This window comes from Ceratina calcarata, unplaced genomic scaffold, assembly GCF_001652005.2.
Source record: "Ceratina calcarata isolate Rehan_Ccalc_2016 unplaced genomic scaffold, ASM165200v1 scaffold72.2, whole genome shotgun sequence".
Taxonomy (NCBI): domain Eukaryota; kingdom Metazoa; phylum Arthropoda; class Insecta; order Hymenoptera; family Apidae; genus Ceratina; species Ceratina calcarata.
The window spans coordinates 179,745-202,635 of NW_017178472.1; the positions used below are offsets into that span (position 1 = coordinate 179,745).

Below are 22,891 nucleotides of genomic sequence, written 5' to 3' on the forward strand. Positions count from 1 at the left end.
TGGGCCGGGAAATGCGCGAAATGTAAAGCGTTTTTAGCCAGTCGTCGACCACCGGTGCTTCTTATCGCGGCAACCGCCGCCGTGCAATTACGCAAATAGCGCGTTATCGATGATGCGTCGCCACCGATAAAATTCGTTCGCTTTTTCTCATTTCTCTTATCTTCGCCCTTTTTTTTTATAAAATTGCATCCCCTGAAATCTTTGCGTGCAATTTTATTCACTTATACATGCGACTAGTGCAATAAATGGACAGAAATATTGGCTAATTTTCATTTTTCCAGCACTGCTATTTTAACATTCTTGATTCGTTAAAATACATCAAATAATTGTACCGTTTGGAGTCGGAACATCGCAAGCAATTATGCAAAAGACGAAAAGACCTTTCAAACTTTGTTATTGCAGACGTAAAAAAAAACATCATGACTACATATTTCGCAAACTTTATATTATCCTCCATGTCTAAAGTATGAAAACGATTGTACGACTTGATGATTTCCAGACGAATTTATTCGTTCGATTACTCCACCGACAGTTTGGCGCAAACATCGTTAATTAAACGAATTTCGTGAGCGTTCGCGCGTCGTCTGAATTCAATTTAGAGCAGCGAATGCTGAACGCTCAAATCGGAGCTGAACTTCGCCTGCGGTGTAGACACGACATGTGCATATTACTTGTATATAGATAGAGAGTGGGAGGTAAGGACGTAATATTACGTCTCCAGGACAGGGGGCTGCTTTATTGCCTGCCGTTCTGTGGCTGCTGATAATAATACCGAACACACGGTGTACAACGCGTAATTGTCAAAGGAAAACGCGGTTACGCGGTAGTCTCACGAATCATATTCGTGTTTCATTTATCATGAGAGTACACGGTAACGAGCAAGGCTATTCTCGAAACGCTAGACAAACGACTCTGTTAATTAGGATCATTTAAGGGACACTCGCAACGATCACTACTTCGGTTCATTATGGTTATTAATACATTGCTTCGTTTCGATAATTTAAATCGCAACTTGCAATTTATCTTTCGATGCATTGGATATTGTAATTAGTTAATGCAAAGTGATTTCATTGTTAAACAGTTTTCAGTTTAATTTCATGAAAGATGAAATATCTAAAAAAATGCGAATAATGTATTTAAAAAATTATATGCAAGAACATGAAGAAGTGTTCTCATTTAATGAAATTGAAATTCATTGCTGTTTGAAGGAGTTATAGTTCGAAATGAGCTTTGTTTGTTCAATTTATATACAAATTATGATCGCATTAAATCCTTTCCAAACCGCTAATTTCAGAACCGTCCATCTGAATTTCATTCACTCATATACACATCCAATTTTCATGACGTTTCTGGGAAACTCGACGCGTAGATACTTCGAATTAACGTTCCCCGCGTATACTCAAGCCGGATAATTGAATTCAGACCCGAAGTCTGTATAAACAAAATCCGCCTCTCCGCAAATCTCTGCCAATTTTCCAACTGGATTCGACCCCGGTCCTCCTCCAACCCTCAATTTAATATTCCGGATACTTCAGACGACCTAACAAAAAGTTAACAAGTTCTGTTGAAAACAGCATCGTTGAAATGTATTAGTAGAAGTTATTCTATTAGTTTGGTGAACGTGAAATGTCATTCTTTTGAAACAAGGCAGATGCAATTCCTGTGGAATATCAGATATTTTTCTTGACTCCGAATTAAGTGAGTTCATTTTGGAATTTGAGGACTTGCCAAGGGTTTCGGAAGGGATTTCGAATCGTAATTCAAGGGGCGTCTTTCGAGGTGAATGGAGTTCGCTTGTAGTGAGACGCACAGCACCGCGACGTATTTAATCGGTGGTGTCAGGCTTAATCAATGTCTGACACTTAGGCGGTCGTAGCCGGTGACGTGCATATACCGGCGAGGGTTTCTAATGAGGAATTGCCGATTACCTAGTCGAATGCATCCGAGATTTCGTGACGATTTCGGCTTCGTCCAACCTCGAAGATCTTGTCCCACAGGGACAAAGCCGGTGAATTAACGTGATTTATCCGAAGCCATTGCTCTACTTTGCAATCCGAAGGAACTTCTTAGCGATTTATCACAATGCCACTGCTGTTGAGATATTGGAAAAAGTTGTTCTAATATGTTTATGAATCTCGAATCTCTCGAGACGTATTCTCATGTATTGATTTTGTAATATATAGCCATATAGAATCAGCAGATTTTTCATGAAAATTCACTACACATCAACCATGGAAATAATATTTAATCTGTACGTACATACACACTTATTCATCTATTTTGATTTGCTTTTCCAATTTTCCAGTGATCCATATTTTTTTTTTTTAGTTAATTACTGGCCAGACGAATGCATCACGAAAAATATCCGATTTTTTCAGGAAATTCGCTGTACTGGCTATTTTTTCTCTCATCGGGATATTGCATACATAACCATTACTCGTAAATATATTTTTTCTTTAATTGGCTTCGATACGACTGATTTGATAAACAAAAATTGTTAGGTAATATAATACTGATCAATATAAAAATTATGTTTAATATAAATGTCTATAAATGATAAAACTACCAAATCGGTTAACTAAAGCATCGCATTTAAACGGATTGCTATTGAAATACGTTTTATCTGTTTCGAATTTATAAGTGCAATAATGGTTAAATTCTGATTGAAATATTGCAAAAATGGTTAAATTCTGATTGATTTATAAATGAAAATGAATCTGGCATTTTTATTTCATGATCCTTGACCAAATTATCAATCCTGGAAATGGGTATTTATGATCGAGAGTCATCGTTTCTTCCACAACGCGAATTTTTGTACATTCAGTGGAATTTGAAATAATTGAATGGACAGTAGATACTAGATACAAGCATTTGAAAGAAATGAAAATCTGCTGTTTACTCAAAGAGTAACAGTCGGTTCAAACGATGCAAAGTTTTGACTGATTCGCTAATTTTGCCGAATATGACCGAAAGCGTTCACACGTTTTCGTATTTTAAACCACGATTTTGCAATCGGCTCGTTTTTTCTAAAACGGAATAGGTGGTATATAGACAGATAGCAAATGCCCTATATTAGCCGCTTGCATTAGGGTCCGACGTATATGGAGTTTTGAAGCATGAAGGGTATCAATAGGAATTTTTTATTGTTAAAATTGCAACCGCGTCTCGCACTAACAAGTCATTTATAAAAGTGAAATTGAGCAGAGATCTGATGGTTACCTGTTCGAAGAGGTGCAGCTCGGCCAGCAGCATGTAGGAAATGTAGATGTATCGTGCGTCGTCCGATCTCTTTCTGCGCGCACCCCGAGGGGGGTTGTTCCCCTGTAGGGTGGCACGCCCACCGGGCCAGGTGCCCCCTTTCCGTACACTTTCACGATAATCCACCGTAATTACGTACCCGATAGTTCCTCCCTCATCACCCCGTCGTACCCTGCACGACCAACCTCTGTAGACGATCTACGTCCTTTACCTGTTTACCTTCGACCTCATCGCGGCGACACTCGATGAACACGCGCACGCACTCACGTCGGTGTCCTCGCGTGTCTCTTTCCACGATACTGTGTCACGCATTTTTTTCACACCTCGTGGTATTGCACTTCCACGCCTTGGTTTTGCAAACCCGATCACAGTTCGCGTGCGAATCCGCCAACGAGCCAATTATCGATCACCGTTAAACGCCCTTGTACAAGGGGCGAGTGTCGCGTGACACGTGCGCGGATTCCGGAAAAATGATTGCGCCACGTGCCTCGATTAACCGGTGGACAGCGTTCCGAACACCTAAAGTTACTAACGAACGTGCACAGCAAGAATTTTACAGAACAGTTTACAGTTTTAAGACCGCCATTGACATGGATGTTAAAATCGTTCAAGGGAATTCGTTGAAGAGGCTGGAAACGGAGTCGTGCGTTTGCAATGTGAAGTCGGATCGTAGATAACGCGGTTACGTAGAGTTTTGTAAATTTACACTTTTAACGAAGTCCAAGTTTGCACTGGACCACTGTTAATTTACACAGTAACGTTACTTAGCCAAGAAACACTCTGATGAAGCGTCAGACGTTGTCTCAAATCTTTACGTTTTCAAAGTTCTTAAATTGCAGTTTGTATTGTTAATAAATGTTGTAATGTTAAAATATTAATCGCATTTATTCGTGTTCCACTAGGGTATGAACAATCAACGTTCCGGCAAAGCTTTTATCTAGAAGAAGAACGCTTATCTCGGTATAAGTGCCATCGAATACATCACGACGTCGAGTGCACGTCGACTCCATTGTTAGAGAAAATCCAATTTCTCGAAGAAAAATTGGCCCTCTGCATCTTCGCGGGGATATCGGGACAAATGATAGTCCACCGCACAAACATAATTCGTCTTCTCAACGAAAACTATTTGCTAAAAAGAATCGCGGAAGACCAGTCTTAAATGAGAGTATATCAGTTATAAAATCCATTATCCTGTACTATAGAGTATGATAAAACTGACAAGTTGTGTTTGCAATCAATATTCGAATGATTTTCAAACACTGATTTGTCTTTAAATATTTGAATTTATCTTCTAATATTTGATGCAACATCTATTTCCTAGTAAAAACTTGTTCGGAAGTAACTAACATAATAACTTCGACATAGATTACTGTTACAAAATCGTGCACCAAATGGCCGATTCTCACAGAAATGGCTATTATATAGCAGGGAAGAGACAAGAACGTTGGATTCCAGCTCGAGAAACGATTAGTTCTTGCTGGTTCCATCGAACGCATCGTGTCAGGTGCACATCCGAGTTCCATTGTTACATGGAATCCAATTCCTCGAAGAAAAATTATCCCTTTATCCTTGGAACGAGGTGAACAAACGGCACACGGAAGAGAGTCGCTCGTTCTCCAGCTTGTTACGAAATCAATGACGCGTGTCCACCTCCTCTTCCTCTACGAGCGGAGGGAGACGAAAGGTGGATAAAATGTGGCCCCGGGGATGGAAGAGCGGCTCGCGTTTCGTCGGATTAGAAAAGCGAGCCATCGCATCGGTCTAGATGGATTCGATTGGATACGAACGCTAGTAGAGTGTGTCTGCTCGCGATGGAAATAAAATATACGGGGAGCGAGAAAACCGGCTACGGGGATGAATAATGCATCGAACTAGCAGGCTGTGGTAAGTAACGAGGCGGATTTGTAAAACACCAGCCTCGACCCGTCACGACATCCTTGATGAACCTCAAATAATTTACCGTTTCACGCGAGATCGAATCCGAGAAGGAACGATTTTCTTTGATTTTTCTGTTTCCAAATCGATATGCAAAGATACAGAAGTGTGATTTCTTGATCTTCGAATGTTGAATATTTTTATGCACTATCGATGCAATGGAAATACGATTTTTACGTAGAAACTTAACTATATTGTAATAATGCAAACAGAGAAAGATATTTTGTAATTTTCTAATCTATTGGTATTGGATTTTCAAATAATACGATGTATTTCAGTGAAGCCATAAATTGTACAAGTTTCAAATTTGAATAATTTGTTGATATTGGAAATAAATCAGATTGTACCTAAGACAAACGAAGGATTTATGTGAATACTGTTAAAGAGGAAAAGCGTGGAAGTGAAATAAAATATCGGACGTTTGAAGAATGAATTGTCTCGCACTTGTCTACTTTCCACTTCCTCTTATAATCTTCCTAATCGTTTTTCCATTTTTAAACTATACTCAACATTAAATGCTGAAAAATGAAATGTATCATAATAAAATAAATAAAATATGTCGTTAATACTTTAGGCGTTTGGTCTGATCGACCACCAGGTACGTCGCTCATTTTTCCGGGGGTGAGACGAAAAACTACGGACCGCCGACGGAACCCATTAACGGCATTCACGGTGCGACACTCTTTTCGCCCCAACTTTCGCTTCGACTCATTTTGGGCGACGCGACGAGACGCGACGAAAGGGAACCGGTCTGGCTGCCAGTCGCGTCTTGCGTCAAAAGTTGAGGCGGGGTAAGCAGGAACAGCAACCGGAAAAATTTCATTTTAATATCATCTAAATGTCAGGGGGCGCAACATTGGAAATGCACGTCGACGCTGTGCCGAGGAAGCACCGGCGCTCGTCGTTTGTCTTCTGTCGAAAACACGTGGCTGAACTTTCGCGACGACTGCCAGAGGAACGAATGAGACGAGAACGATTTCACCCTTTCTTTTTGCTTCATCAAATATTTTGACGGATGACGAAATCTGTTTTAGATTATGTCAAAATTTGTCTCAATTTGTTGAATTTTTTGATAAGTTCAGAAATAATTTAGAGTCTGCTGTTAAAGTATGAAATGTAAACAGACAATTTCTGTAATATTTATTGTAATTATTAATTTGCTATATCAAGAGCTTGAACTGAATTCATTTTGTGAATAAACGATTTAAAAATTTAACATAAAAAATGCGTTATTAGTTTATTATTACAGTTCCATATTAGTGTAATTGTTACTATTTACTTTCGCAGAAAATTTGTTTCTACTAACGACATAAGAGATCCCATCTTAAGTTCTTTTCTGTTCTGCTAGTATGGAAATTTGATGTTACTAAAGAGACAAGGCGACGGACTGTAAAATGCATCTGCTAGCCACTTCTGTTTCGTCAACGAGGATTCCGTTCGATGCAGGCGGAAGATCGAGGCGAATGTTAATACTGAGCGATTCTGCACTCTGATGGAGAAATTGGTGTACCAACCACGGACGTAATGTTACCGAAAGAGGTCGATGCGAGAACCGGGGGTTGGGGTTAAGCGGCTTGTGGACGATTAGAGAGCGCCGCAGCCATCGTCGCAGCTCCCCAGCTTCATCCCCATTGGCGATCAAAACCCAACTAGTTCGTGGTTCGGTTAAATACAAAGTGCAGCTACCGAAAACCTGCATCCACTCTCTGTCTTGTCTTCCTTCCTTTCCTTGGTTTTCAGCTTCTCGCTTTTATCAGGGTCTCAAATGGAATTTACAATGACAGCGCAAATTTCTTTAGTATCATCGGTTTATCGCGATAATGCAATTTTCAAAATTACTCTCTTCATCATGTGATTCATACAATTTGTTTGAAAGTATTTTGCAATTCACACATGCATTATATTATGCATTCTTTTATACAGTGCTGTATGGATCGACAAGAATAGTCATATAAAATAATAATTGATTATCGTTTAGCTAGTTTCTAATACTGTATATAAGGTTTGCATTTAATGAAGCTCGATTTACTCTTCTAATTGAATTCTAATTCATTCTTCCACAACACATTTCATAATAGCTGTACAATGAATAGGAGGATATACATACGTATAGTGGAAGATCGAGGCGAATGTTAATACTGAGCGATTCTGCACTCTGATGGAGAAATTGGTGTACCAACCACGGACGTAATGTTACCGAAAGAGGTCGATGCGAGAACCGGGGGTTGGGGTTAAGCGGCTTGTGGACGATTAGAGAGCGCCGCAGCCATCGTCGCAGCTCCCCAGCTTCATCCCCATTGGCGATCAAAACCCAACTAGTTCGTGGTTCGGTTAAATACAAAGTGCAGCTACCGAAAACCTGCATCCACTCTCTGTCTTGTCTTCCTTCCTTTCCTTGGTTTTCAGCTTCTCGCTTTTATCAGGGTCTCAAATGGAATTTACAATGACAGCGCAAATTTCTTTAGTATCATCGGTTTATCGCGATAATGCAATTTTCAAAATTACTCTCTTCATCATGTGATTCATACAATTTGTTTGAAAGTATTTTGCAATTCACACATGCTATAATATGCATACACGAAAGATTATTTATTAACTTATAAAAATTGCCTGTAGAAGAAGATACCAAATTCTCTTTATTTAAGATCCTTAAAAATACGTTTTCGTTTAGAAAAGGAGTTCCATTATGTTTTCACTTCTGTCACTGTAAACGCTACAGTAACCCGATTCAACATTAACGTGCTGTTTCGTCACGGAATCAAATATTATTTTATGCGAAGCGAGTTCTTTTCAGGAGATTCGGGAAAATTTTCACAAGCATAAGGCACGACTTTGCCCCTTTTGGATTGATAACAATTTCCTGAATGAAATGCAAAGTGAACGTCGTACTTTCAAACGAGTTTGGAGGCAGTCCCTCCTCCGAGTCGTCTCTTTTCCGCTCCGTACCAACTCTCGACGAGGAGGCGAAGGTTTTCTTTTTCTAGGGTGAGAAAGTACGTAAAAGTTACATGGGGAATCACTTGAGTTCGAGATTCAATAATGCTGATTTATTCGATGTTACGATTATCCGAAACAACCACGGGAATCTATCTCCTTTGTAAAAAACAATAAAATCAGAGTTTCCACACGATTCATTTAAAAGAAAGTATGTAACGAATCTCGACCTTTCATAACTGAACAGATTCTGATTTTGTGTCCTATCGCTTTTTTATAAACAAAAGTGTTCAATAAAATTAATTCCTTATAACATAAGTTCGATATTGTTTTAGATATAAATACATCCGCATGATTTAATTTTTCTTATTAAAATACAGACAAAAGGTCAATCTTAATTCTACACCTAGAGTCGTTAATACTTTAGGCGTTTGGTCTGATCGACCACCAGGTACGTCGCTCATTTTTCCGGGGGTGAGACGAAAAACTACGGACCGCCGACGGAACCCATTAACGGCATTCACGGTGCGACACTCTTTTCGCCCCAACTTTCGCTTCGACTCATTTTGGGCGACGCGACGAGACGCGACGAAAGGGAACCGGTCTGGCTGCCAGTCGCGTCTTGCGTCAAAAGTTGAGGCGGGGTAAGCAGGAACAGCAACCGGAAAAATTTCATTTTAATATCATCTAAATGTCAGGGGGCGCAACATTGGAAATGCACGTCGACGCTGTGCCGAGGAAGCACCGGCGCTCGTCGTTTGTCTTCTGTCGAAAACACGTGGCTGAACTTTCGCGACGACTGCCAGAGGAACGAATGAGACGAGAACGATTTCACCCTTTCTTTTTGCTTCATCAAATATTTTGACGGATGACGAAATCTGTTTTAGATTATGTCAAAATTTGTCTCAATTTGTTGAATTTTTTGATAAGTTCAGAAATAATTTAGAGTCTGCTGTTAAAGTATGAAATGTAAACAGACAATTTCTGTAATATTTATTGTAATTATTAATTTGCTATATCAAGAGCTTGAACTGAATTCATTTTGTGAATAAACGATTTAAAAATTTAACATAAAAAATGCGTTATTAGTTTATTATTACAGTTCCATATTAGTGTAATTGTTACTATTTACTTTCGCAGAAAATTTGTTTCTACTAACGACATAAGAGATCCCATCTTAAGTTCTTTTCTGTTCTGCTAGTATGGAAATTTGATGTTACTAAAGAGACAAGGCGACGGACTGTAAAATGCATCTGCTAGCCACTTCTGTTTCGTCAACGAGGATTCCGTTCGATGCAGGCGGAAGATCGAGGCGAATGTTAATACTGAGCGATTCTGCACTCTGATGGAGAAATTGGTGTACCAACCACGGACGTAATGTTACCGAAAGAGGTCGATGCGAGAACCGGGGGTTGGGGTTAAGCGGCTTGTGGACGATTAGAGAGCGCCGCAGCCATCGTCGCAGCTCCCCAGCTTCATCCCCATTGGCGATCAAAACCCAACTAGTTCGTGGTTCGGTTAAATACAAAGTGCAGCTACCGAAAACCTGCATCCACTCTCTGTCTTGTCTTCCTTCCTTTCCTTGGTTTTCAGCTTCTCGCTTTTATCAGGGTCTCAAATGGAATTTACAATGACAGCGCAAATTTCTTTAGTATCATCGGTTTATCGCGATAATGCAATTTTCAAAATTACTCTCTTCATCATGTGATTCATACAATTTGTTTGAAAGTATTTTGCAATTCACACATGCATTATATTATGCATTCTTTTATACAGTGCTGTATGGATCGACAAGAATAGTCATATAAAATAATAATTGATTATCGTTTAGCTAGTTTCTAATACTGTATATAAGGTTTGCATTTAATGAAGCTCGATTTACTCTTCTAATTGAATTCTAATTCATTCTTCCACAACACATTTCATAATAGCTGTACAATGAATAGGAGGATATACATACGTATAGTTAGAACTAGCTAGATAGTAAAAGGACGAAAATAAACAGGAAGTATGAATGGGGCTAGTTCACTTCGTAGCCTGATATGAAATGTAATAATAATAACTACATTACTATTGTACTATGCCTCATTTTTTTCAATCATCGATCTCGGGTTTATATGATCTTTATTGTAAAGCGAGGATCAACGAAATGCAGATTTATTGATGATTCTAATAGTTTCTGCTGAATCAAAGAACATTCATTATTTTATTTATTCATATACTGTCTATATTTTAAACTTCTATTTCCATTCAATTCCAAAATAAAGTTACGAGTAATTTAACTTTTAATACGTAGGTGAAAAGTATTTCGATTTTGAAATGTCAAAATTCAACGCCAGGTTGAGCACTGATAAAATGAGACATAGATTTATTAATATCTTGGGGTTGTGTTCTTTTACAGAAAACTAACACAGTCAAAAACAGGTCGTGAATCCCAAAATAGTTTAAATTTCAGACGAAAATAGTCGCGTATATAATATAATAGTAGGAACGAAATTAGTCGAGATACTTATTAACCATTTTCGTGGCCATTGCGATTAAATTTATACGACATTTATTTCTCGCGATACATTCGCGAACGAAACTCGGTATCAAAGATAAGCTTTTGCGAGCTATTTGATTGCGAATAAACGAAGGAGAACTATGCGTCTAGCTAAAAGTACGATGTCGCTGCAGCTCAAAAGTGTTTTTCCCGTCCGAGTGGCAGTGTCATTAGACAAAGCTGCAGGATCGTGGTCGATCGCCCACTTACCTCGGCGATGCGATGAACGCGTCGCGGCTTCCGGTTTTACGAGCTATGAGAACGATACCATTTATGATTTCGTCAATTTCCCGAACATTCGGTCCCCCATCTCATTCAGGTTCGTCGTAAAAATCAGACCTTATACACTATTATGGAGCATTTCCGTGATAGAATTAAGCTCAGTATCCTTCGAGTCTAATAACGCAACGTCCCTCGAAAATATCTTCGAGATTTGCGAGATCAAATGGCGTCAGGTAAGTAGTTCATGAATTTAAGTAGAGAAATTTCGGGAAATTTGACGACGACCGCGAGAGAAAACTAGTCCCACAGTTTGACCTGCTTCGTTACGTGTAATAAAAACTTAGGCTGTTTACTCCTACATTCAAGATAGTCTGCACTGTACAGTTATTTGTCTATCACATAAATGTCTAGCATACTAACATTTCTTTGGGGAGATCTTCAGAAACTTTTGCAACTCTAATTTGTGTACAAATTATTTTTTAAAATAAATTCTGGCCATTTATTATATTGAGAGTCTATATGACTATAAAGAAACATTATTTCGTACAGTAAAATAATGTTGCTCACTAATCTTCGTCATTTCAGTTTGTCATAGTATTCGAAAGTCGGACATCGGAGGTGTTCGCGATTTCGTACTTCCGGATTACGATGATACCTGGTGTGTACTCTGACGAGGCGTATCACGCTGTCCGAGCTTTTAGTCCGTCGCGTCGTGAACGTTTGTTTCGCACACAGCTTACACGCGTTACACAGTTCTATCTGCGAACAGTATTTAGGTCGACGCGTACGCGAAAATCGTGTAGCAGTGGAATATTTTTATGCTGAACTGTATAGATTTTATTCTTATCGTCGAATTAATTCATATAGAATACCTTAATTTAGAAAATATTATCTTTTTCTGTGAACTTGTTCGTATAATAATATACAAAATTTATATACATGTACATTTTTCATGAGCTTGCATGTATGAGTACAATGCATTACAGCTTGTGAAAGTGGAAGAAGTTGTGATGTAATGCTTTTCGTACATTCTACTTAGAATCTGTCAATGACGAAGCAGTGATCAATCGAAACTGAAATAGGTGGGGACAGGTGCATCTACCAAGCTAAAAAGTGTAAATAACGTGTATACTAACTTGATACTTCCAGTCTGTTGTTTTTACTTTACATTTTTTTAGGTGAGACTTTGGATGCAGTTAAGTGTATTAACGTGACATGGGAAAATATACAATAAACAATTTGAGAAATTGATCTTTTACAAGGAATTCATTCAACAAGACAGTGACTCTAAGCATACCGTCAAGACATAATAAAATTTAAAAAACTGTTTAATTGCAGGAGAAATGAACAAGGTATTAGAATAAAAATGTGAAGAATCGAACAGTTGACAAATAATGTGCTACGATATGTTGAGAAAGGCAGTTATTCTACCATAAGACAATCCAATAACAATAACTAATTAACCGATAATTATTTACAATTATATAGTTATCTACATGTTCTGTAAAATTTTTCACTTACTTTAGTCCTTCTGCAATTGGCTGGCTTATTAATTAAACATAATTTACTTAGACAGGTATGTAAACAGTATTAACTTTAATTAATGATTATGATGATGATGATGACAATGTGTATAGTATTAAGACTAAGATGTGACAAAATGTTTTTTACGGTATAGTGAAACGGCTTGATATCAATTATTCAAACTTATTTCATGATATTTCGAGCGTGTGTTACTGTTAGCTCAATCTGCTGTATTTAATACCAGTGCCATATTGCAATTTTTCTCATGAAATAAATTTGAAAACCTTTTGCTTTACGGGCGGCAGTAAAGTCTGACGAACAATGAAATGCGGAAACAGACAGAGAGAGAATACGGCGGATACTGGTACGTAGTCCCCGGTCGAGAGGGAATTTCGGGCGTGGAATTTTGAAATTTGACAGCGATTAACGGGTCGGTGATCCGACTCGGCGTTGTTCTTGTTTCGCGGGCACACAATCGTTACGGTACAGCGACGTTAACGACGTCACATGCCGCGTCGCGGGTACAAACGTCGGTACGCTGCGTCCGTCGACGAATTAACGCCCCATTGATGTTAAACGGAGAAACGGCCCAAAACTCGGATCAACGTTATGACGCTGCGCTGTTTGTTCGACGAATTCGGCGCACGTGACGGTCAGCGATGATCACTCGCTCAGAAACCTTCAGCGTTTTATAGTAGAGGACTCCATATAAAGTTGAATTTAATTGAATTTAAAGTTCTCAATAGTTATGAACATATTATATAGTGCGAAATAGAAGAAAATGTAATGAAAACAATATAAAGTATATAATCATAGCAACATAACATAAGAAATAATTAATCAACTACTGGAAAGTTATGAGAAATGAAGTATTTATTTATATTTTTGCTTATTTGTTGCATAACGACATTATTACAGTTACAAAATAATTAAAAAGGTTGAAACTGGTAATTCCGAGACACATTATGTTTTATTCACTTTGCAAATGAGCAACGTATATGCATAGGTATTTCGTTAACCCGTTCGAAGGCAGTCGGGAACGAATCCACCGTGAAGCTCCAATAGTCCTTGAACCGTTTTTCAGTCGGACAGTTTGCAAATAAATGAAAATCCGCGGCGTAATAGGCCTCGATCGCATTACCCTGTACTCGAACAGAATAAATAGTGTCTAAAACGGTTGGGAGAGGAGCGGCACGGCGCGGAATTCAATTGAGCACCGAACGTCCGTGTAAAAGCCGACGTGCAGCCTGTCAGTCAGCACGATGGTGTTTGTGCGCGCTTTTCCAACTCGCGTACAGCCGCTCATCTACGTGACCCCTGTAAATGCGCATCGAATATGCCTCTTCCGTTCCAACGCGCCGTGCCATCTCTTCACTACTTTTTTCCCTGCAATTCTATAGTCCACGCTTTTTCTATACGCACGTTTCTTGATCAGCCTGTTATCAAATGAACCCGAGGATCCGATTGCTCTATTTTCGTTAACCGTTCGTTATATTTCGTTTAGACTAAGATGTGACAAAATGTTTTTTACGGTATAGTGAAACGGCTTGATATCAATTATTCAAACTTATTTCATGATATTTCGAGCGTGTGTTACTGTTAGCTCAATCTGCTGTATTTAATACCAGTGCCATATTGCAATTTTTCTCATGAAATAAATTTGAAAACCTTTTGCTTTACGGGCGGCAGTAAAGTCTGACGAACAATGAAATGCGGAAACAGACAGAGAGAGAATACGGCGGATACTGGTACGTAGTCCCCGGTCGAGAGGGAATTTCGGGCGTGGAATTTTGAAATTTGACAGCGATTAACGGGTCGGTGATCCGACTCGGCGTTGTTCTTGTTTCGCGGGCACACAATCGTTACGGTACAGCGACGTTAACGACGTCACATGCCGCGTCGCGGGTACAAACGTCGGTACGCTGCGTCCGTCGACGAATTAACGCCCCATTGATGTTAAACGGAGAAACGGCCCAAAACTCGGATCAACGTTATGACGCTGCGCTGTTTGTTCGACGAATTCGGCGCACGTGACGGTCAGCGATGATCACTCGCTCAGAAACCTTCAGCGTTTTATAGTAGAGGACTCCATATAAAGTTGAATTTAATTGAATTTAAAGTTCTCAATAGTTATGAACATATTATATAGTGCGAAATAGAAGAAAATGTAATGAAAACAATATAAAGTATATAATCATAGCAACATAACATAAGAAATAATTAATCAACTACTGGAAAGTTATGAGAAATGAAGTATTTATTTATATTTTTGCTTATTTGTTGCATAACGATGTTATTACAGTTACAAAATAATTAAAAAGGTTGAAACTGGTAATTCCGAGACACATTATGTTTTATTCACTTTGCAAATGAGCAACGTATATGCATAGGTATTTCGTTAACCCGTTCGAAGGCAGTCGGGAACGAATCCACCGTGAAGCTCCAATAGTCCTTGAACCGTTTTTCAGTCGGACAGTTTGCAAATAAATGAAAATCCGCGGCGTAATAGGCCTCGATCGCATTACCCTGTACTCGAACAGAATAAATAGTGTCTAAAACGGTTGGGAGAGGAGCGGCACGGCGCGGAATTCAATTGAGCACCGAACGTCCGTGTAAAAGCCGACGTGCAGCCTGTCAGTCAGCACGATGGTGTTTGTGCGCGCTTTTCCAACTCGCGTACAGCCGCTCATCTACGTGACCCCTGTAAATGCGCATCGAATATGCCTCTTCCGTTCCAACGCGCCGTGCCATCTCTTCACTACTTTTTTCCCTGCAATTCTATAGTCCACGCTTTTTCTATACGCACGTTTCTTGATCAGCCTGTTATCAAATGAACCCGAGGATCCGATTGCTCTATTTTCGTTAACCGTTCGTTATATTTCGTTGAATTAATTAATTGAAATCTGGAAGTATGCGATGTTTTATGAATAAAAAATTCGATGAAAGATTTCCAATATCCGTATATTCCTAATTGAATCAATTTGAACGCATGAGAGAAATAGGGCACTTAAATGGGAAAAGATAAAGCTGTTTTTCTGAATTTGTTATTCATATATTCTAATACTTGTTAACAATATTATTATGTTCCATTTCATGTAATTAAAAGAGTGTGTTTCCATTTAAAATCTAATCGAAAACTGAAGTCAGTTTAAAACATTCACGAAGTGGAGAATCTAAAATTTTCAAACCGCTTCGAAACGTTTAATCCGGTTTCGCGATTCTCGGGAACTTAATTTCGACTTCGCTCACTGGCTTCTCCGTGACCTACAGTCAACGAGGATGTTCCCAAGAAAACGGAAAAAGAGTAGCGTAGATTTTTGGCTCGGCGCGGATTTAACGCCACTTGCTCCACTCGCGTTACAATTTATCACTTTTTTCTCCTCCCCCCGGAACGTTTTCATTTTCCCAGCTACCGACGAGAGAGGCCAACGAGACGGGAAGAACTCCGTGCGAATTTCATTTCGCTACGCCACGTTGTAATACGTAAGTGGAACTTTTCTGCCGTTACGACAGAGCCACCGTGTTAGTTGGCCGTCCTCCCGTCCCCTTGGCATCGGCCCCGAGCTTTAGATTTTTCTCTCGGCATTCGCGGCTTATTTTCGTGGGAATTTTTTCCTCCCCTTCTCTCTTTTTATCGAGGAAATGGATGAGAGCCTCCGTAGAATCACAGCCTTTTCTCTAGCGATTCTCATGCTTGCATGGTGTAGTGAAAAATTGTACTCAACTTAACCATTCGAATTCCGACGACCTACTTACAGAAAATTTTCCCTCTATGTATTTATCTGTTCATCGTTTCTGTTCATTTTTGTGTTATTGTTCTCAAAGCAATATATTCCATTAATTTAAGAAATTTAATCGCATAATGTATTTATTTAAGAATAACTCAAATTTAATCAATTTTACGTACGATTATATTTAGAAGATAACTTTTTTATAGTAATATGAAGGTTTTATTAATATTGTACAAGAAAATAAAATTATGAACGAAGCAGGACCTGAAGTAAAATGTTTTCACGGTATACGTTTATTGTAGCAAAAACAAAATTGATCGATCGTTTTTGTGGGACCGGGTGTTTCGCTTGCTTGGGCGACTGCTCTGATCATCCAACTGACCATCGATTCTAGTTCTCCCAGTTCCCTACAGAACATCAGATTGCCGATTTCCTACATTACAATTCAATAATATAAATAATAGGTGCTAGATCCTCTCGTATATTTCGTCTACGATTATATGTACGTATGCTATGCATCGTCGATATTTCAGTTTATCATACATCAAGCTTCTAACAGTACGCGCTTGAACATCGGAATTTCAATTTCCTTGGTGAACTTTCCTTAGCAACTGCGAAGTATCTGAGGATCTAACAGCAACGCATTCAGCCGTGTACGGTACTTTCCCTCTGCACTAAAATTTTCACAAAGTGAAATTCTACGACTCATGGACTTCGCCACTCCCGCAAATTCCTTCGAATCCTTTGAACTCTCATGAATTGTTCAAAATAATTGCTAAACAAGATCGATTCAGATCAAGTTAGTAAATTATTTTGTGTTTTTGCGTAATAAAACGTTCTGAGTGAATTGGTTATGCTACATGTGTTATAGAATTCGTCATTAATATTACACAGTATTCATGAAGATATTATAAAAAGCACAAGAAGACAACGATTTCCATAATATGTAAATGGATAGATAATAATAGGGTGACATAGAAGATGATGCAGTAAATGAAGTCCAATTTCCAGCATTTTGTTCCTTCAAGCATGTGATCGCCCCTCTATTATCTTATTTACAATTCCTGACCTACGCAATAACCAGTACGCGCGCGCGTGAGGCTTGGGCGCATCCGTCACGGGTAGGTGCGGAATCAGCAGAGTATTAGGGTGCATCAGCACTGGTAACCAACATAACCGTGGAACGTGTCGGCTCCTCGTCGCGCATTCAACCACCTTGTCCTAGCCTCGAGTAAGTAAACTGGAATGGGATGTAGCCGCTTGTGTGCCACGGAGAAAGATAGCGAAGCATCGCTCGCTGGTGGTGTCCATGAATATTTATCGCCGCCACTCAGTACCACGGCGTACCTACCTACTTCTCGTCAGCGAGAAACGTACAGGGTGCTCGAAAAGTATGTGTATATCACGGTGGTTGGGAGCACGGGGTGAACGACCGATCCAGATGAACGTTCGAACCGACAAATAACGTGCAGGGATCTCTAGCGCTCGAACGAAACGGATTTATGGAGAATTATAATTGGTGACGGTGGCTTTGGTCACGGGTAATTGAATTGTTACCACGGCCCCGGCCTGTCGATTGATGGATCCGCTCAACACGGTGGTTTTAACCGTGTCTGTTGATTTTCAGAGTGAAACTGTTTCAAAATTAATAAAACCTGATCGTCGTCAATGGAATTGTGATCCTTGCTAAACCCGAATCGTGAACTTTCTTATTCCGATACTCTCATCGCGACACTTCAATGAGACACTGGTATAAGTTCGTATCCACAGTAGTCTGAATCAGTCATTAGTCAGACAAGCGAATCTAGTACATCGAATTAATTCCTTTCTTTTCTAAAGTAATTTAATCTTTGAAAAAATGATCTCCGGTTACGTATTCGTTAGTTAAAATACTTGAACAAAATATAATTAATTATTTATCAATTACTTCACTTTACGCATTGAATAGAATTATCTTTTAGAATAAAACCAAACGCTACGTTTAACAATCTAGACGACATCCATCGCCTAAAAAAAGGCAACGTTTAAACGTGAGAGCATTTTTATAATTCCGTGCGCGCGTGGGTGAGAAAGATAGCGAAGGTTTGTATAAAACACAGAAGAGGAAGAGAGGGCAGAATGGTCGTGCAAGTTTTAATCTGTATTCATACTCTTCATTGCGCGCGTAATTAGCTGCAACGGTGTTTCGTATTCCCGTTCCCTCCAGGGACTGAAATAGAATAACTACACTGGAAGCCGCACACACGTCGCATCGCACCAGTTCCAGGCAAGATTGGATCGCCGGTGATCCTACGCTCGACAGAGAAACTGCACCCGGAGTTTACGTAATCCTCCGCGTTGAGCTTTTTACTCGCTCAGCCGACCATCAACCGTTTGTCCACCCTTTTCGTCCTGTTAACGACGTTATCGCTCAAGAAACTTTGTGCTCGTTAATCTCGGACAATAACTATGATACGTACATAAGAACGTAAAAGAATGATTATTCACCATCCTGCTTTATTAATTCTAACAAGTTAAAATGCTAAATAGAATAATTACTTTCTCCATTTTTTGAAATCATGAATAATTGCTTATTAAAGAATAATTACTTTTTCCTTTTTTTTGAAATCATGAATATTTTTCTCTTGACAATAAAAAGAGCTATTTAACAATATAATAACGTATATCGCTTTAATTATTTTCAGACAAATAAAATAATTATATTTGTTCCAGAAATATAATCCAGCAGAGTATCGTTGCTACATAATGACGACACGGGGGAATGCATTCAAATGGAAATAACTGGTTTCCTTCTTTGAAATTATTCTCTGCCACATCGTTACATGAGTTATTTATTGTGTGAAACATTTTGCGTTGGAATTGATAATGAACAGCTTACAAATGGTGAGGAAATACGTACGCTGTTATTTCGTAATCGGTTAATTAAGACAGCACGTGTTATCATATTAGCAAATTGAATTCTTCATATCAATAAATTCATTCTTCAATATTTGACAATTAATTTGTATGTTTGAAACATTTCATTGTAGCAATAACAATGAGCCGTAATTTCATAGTCGTTCGTTTAAATTACTTTTTCTGATCAATAAAATGGAACCTCGTTATCAGGCAAGAATAATCTGAAAAAGACGACGTTTAAAAAACTTCACTCGGCTCATTACACCCCCGGCCCAATGAGAGGAAGGCGGAAAAGCGTTGAAAGGATTTCGGTATCGCGCTATTTATACGCTTCATATACGAAGCGAAAAAGAACGAAGGGATGAAAGTTGAAAAAAAAAAGGGAAAAAGCGGCATAGGGAATCGAAGACCTGTGTAAATAAAGATAAAAAAAATGTATGGCGGGGGATGAAAACGGTCGGAGGAATCCCTTCGATACGATCGCCATCCATCATATCGTTGCTCTCTTTTCACCGATCCATTTTGCGGCGCAATAACGTCAAGCTTTAAGCCCGCTGTAACATTTTCGAGTACAAGACTGCCTCTCGTACACTTAATTAATTACCGTTCCAAACCCTTTCTCTCGCTCGTCTTATAAACCGAGGGGAAGGGTTGTGTGTGACGATGGCGTCCGCATCAACCCTTCCCGAGGGAACGAGCCGAAGAATGAACGTGTACAATCATTCATTGCGATAACGGGCGATCCGTTTCAGAAAAAGGCTTTTAATTAACGTGCGACGGGTCGGGAAATTCATTAAACTTTCCGCAAAACGGGGAAACTTTAAAGAATAGCTATCGCGTCGGATACTTAGCGTTTAATATCTAGCGCACAGATTCCGCCAAGTTTCTCGTTTAAAGGCAATTGTTTCTGACCCTTTCGATCATCCCCTCTTGGATGGGATTCAATTTCGCGGAAAGAAATTCGTGTCTGGAAAGTGAGTGTTGCCGGTAACAGCGATGGTCCGGTAGCACTTTGTCATCGTCATTGTTCCGAGAATTTGTATACGAAATGACAATTTAATGCCGTAGCTCGACGCTGTACATCTCGCGCACGATTATATTTCAAGATCAAAAAGCTTAACGGGAAGCTGAACGGGAAGACAGGAAAATCGGGGACAATTCTCGGCACAGGCTTGAAAGCAGAAAAGTTCAAGGTACAAGATCAATAGGTACGAAAAGGCTAAAAGGTTAAAAGCTGGAAGAACTCACGTGTTGCAAAGTTTTTCAACCCCTCGAATGAGCACTTTCTTCTCTAAACGTCACCTAGCGTCGAGAACCCATTTTCCTTTTTCCCAGCGCCGGTTAGAAAATCAGGGAAAACGTAATTTCGTAGGAAATCTTATACATTTCTAGTACTGAACATATTATGGAAAATTTCAAAATTTATGAAATGATCATTTACAACAATTATTTTATTTTTACACTATCTGAAGTTGATTTAAAAATGTTCAATTCATTTTAAATATTGCTTGCGTCTATTGAAAAATCTTTTGTATTTATATAAATTATTTGGAAAGAGGCAAAACAATTTCATCTGCTATTAACAAATTTCTTCGTACAAAATTTTCGTATTCCTTGCGTCTCGTGAACATCTAATGGCGAGACGAGACCTATTTACTGACCCGACGATGCGGTCGTATTAGATTACAATTTCCTAATTTCACCTTGTCACCGCGTCGAGTTTAACAACGTTAAACATTATTACGCTATAATTACCAGCCAGCCGTTGTAATTCCTTTACCGGTATACCCCTGGTGGTACGTACTCTTTCGCGTTTTCCATCCCCGCAACCAACCCTCTCCCACTTCCTCTCGTTTCGCTCCCCTCGAAGATAACCGCACAGACGTTTCAATTAGCGTTCGTTTCACGAAAGTCTAGATAATATAGCGCAATTCGGCCCGGTTCGTGGGAAATTTTACGCGGCAATCTTCGCCAGAAATTCGATGAAACAATCATCAGGATTGAAGTTAAAGCTCGAAAGAGAGCCGCTTATTGATCGTTGAGTTTTTGCAACCGGATAAAATTGGTGGTCCGTGTGGATTTTAGTAGGAATTTAGTTGGCAGAAATCATATCAGTATTTGGAAATGCTGCAAAGCATTTGGGAACGTGTCGCGCTAACTTTTAAATCTCTAGGCTTTTCCAACATTAATTTATTGGCTTTTAATACGTGAATGTGTGTGCGATAGGTTGGAGTACATGAAATCAAATTTATTATTTGAATAACTTTTGGAAATCGTTGAGAGCGATAGCAAGCATTTGCATATACGTCTAACATATTTCAATATATTTTTATTTAGTAGTCTACTTTTTAAAAATTCGCAACACCACGCTGTAAAAGTTTTTTATACGAACTAAAGAGATTACTCGTTATAGGAATGAATATTAACTTGATGATATATTGGCTACCCTTGTTAAGAGATGACTTGCGAAAAAGTTTTAAATGTCATTAAGTACTGCGTTAGCGTGTAGGAAAAAGAAGAGTGGCGTGATTACACTATTAAAGGATGGAGCGGTTCGAAGCACTCCCGATAGGGTATAAAAAGCGCGATAAATCTGTGGCCTGCGCCGCAGAAACGCAATTAAAATCTAAAACGGAGAAAGTTTAGCCGGCCGGATGGCCTGAAAGAGCTTTGGCTATTAGCGAAGATGACCGATGCCGGTGAGATCATTCTTGGCTCGCTGCCAAAAACGAAGACCGTTTAGACCGTTCGTTTCGAGGACGTTCCACGGCTTCCAGCTTGAAGATTTCACGAAAAACGACGATTGTTTGCCGATTTGAGAAGTAAAATACCGGCGAATTCATTCGTGGGATTCCAAACAAAAATTCTTATTAACGAATTAAAGAAAATATCAAGTACACAAAAAAATATCTAAATAAATATGTAATAATAATTTTAAATTCATGCAATTCTATTTGAATTCATACAACATGGATGAAATTAAAAAGCTTTTATACTGGAAATTGAAGTTGGTTTACTAGCAGTAAATCTTCTTCGTCTGCAGATTTTATTAATTATAAAGTATACAACAGGAGTATAGAAATTTCCACCTTTAAATCTCCGAGACATGCAATGCAGGCATTTCGATACTTGGAATCAGCAATAATCGCAACTGCATTCATGATCGTTCCGTTTGGTAGTTAGCACACGGATTTTATAGCTCGTTTTACGCAAATGTCGCTCGTGATTTTGCAATTTCATTCCCCGTTCAGATTCGATTGAAAATTAATTTGCAAACGAATTACGGTAATATCGGATACGGGAGTAATTTTACAAAATAAATAGGAAATGGCAAACAATATTCTACACGCATGAGAAAAATTAATGAAAATGAAGTAAAAACAAATGGGCGGGTATCTTTTTCTTTTTATAATACATCATTCCGAATATGAGATTTCTGAATTAAAATGCAAATATTATATTTGTTCAACATTGGTGTTCGTATTTGCATAATTACAATCGATCAGTATACGTTATAGCCCCCTTGTTAAAGCTTTAAATCCACGGTAAAGAATACCAAATATGTAAATAATATTCGAGGCGAATAAACGGCTCCATTAATCGTCGGGAATATTGTTTCGGGCGCCGCGGGAACGATAATGGCATTAACGGCTCGTAGTAAACAGAGTAATTAAAATCGCCAACGAAATTGTGGGGGAGTCACGCCACGCTGTTCCCTGCTTCATAGAAGACAGACGAGCGTCATCGATGTCACCGAAAATTCATTCCCGCGTTAAGCGAATGCGTTTGTACAACCAGATGTGATTATTCTTTTTCGTTCCCCATTAGTTTTTCGTTCAGTGACTAT

General features: G+C 39.0%; 1 protein-coding gene across 11 annotated transcripts in view; it reads right to left on the bottom strand.

Annotated features, from left to right (window-relative positions):
- The window catches only part of LOC108630328 (dystrophin, isoforms A/C/F/G/H), a 447,367-nt gene that overhangs the window by 111,194 nt on the left and 313,282 nt on the right, over nucleotides 1-22,891 (bottom strand). For 10 of the 11 annotated variants that reach the window (XM_026817954.1, XM_026817961.1, XM_026817960.1 and 7 more), the window contains one exon: nucleotides 12,413-12,436. The exons of the other annotated variant lie outside the window; for it this stretch is intronic. In XM_026817954.1, coding sequence (XP_026673755.1) covers nucleotides 12,413-12,436 — 24 coding nt within the window. The remainder of the gene's footprint in view (nucleotides 1-12,412; nucleotides 12,437-22,891) is intronic. 11 annotated transcript variants of the gene reach the window in all.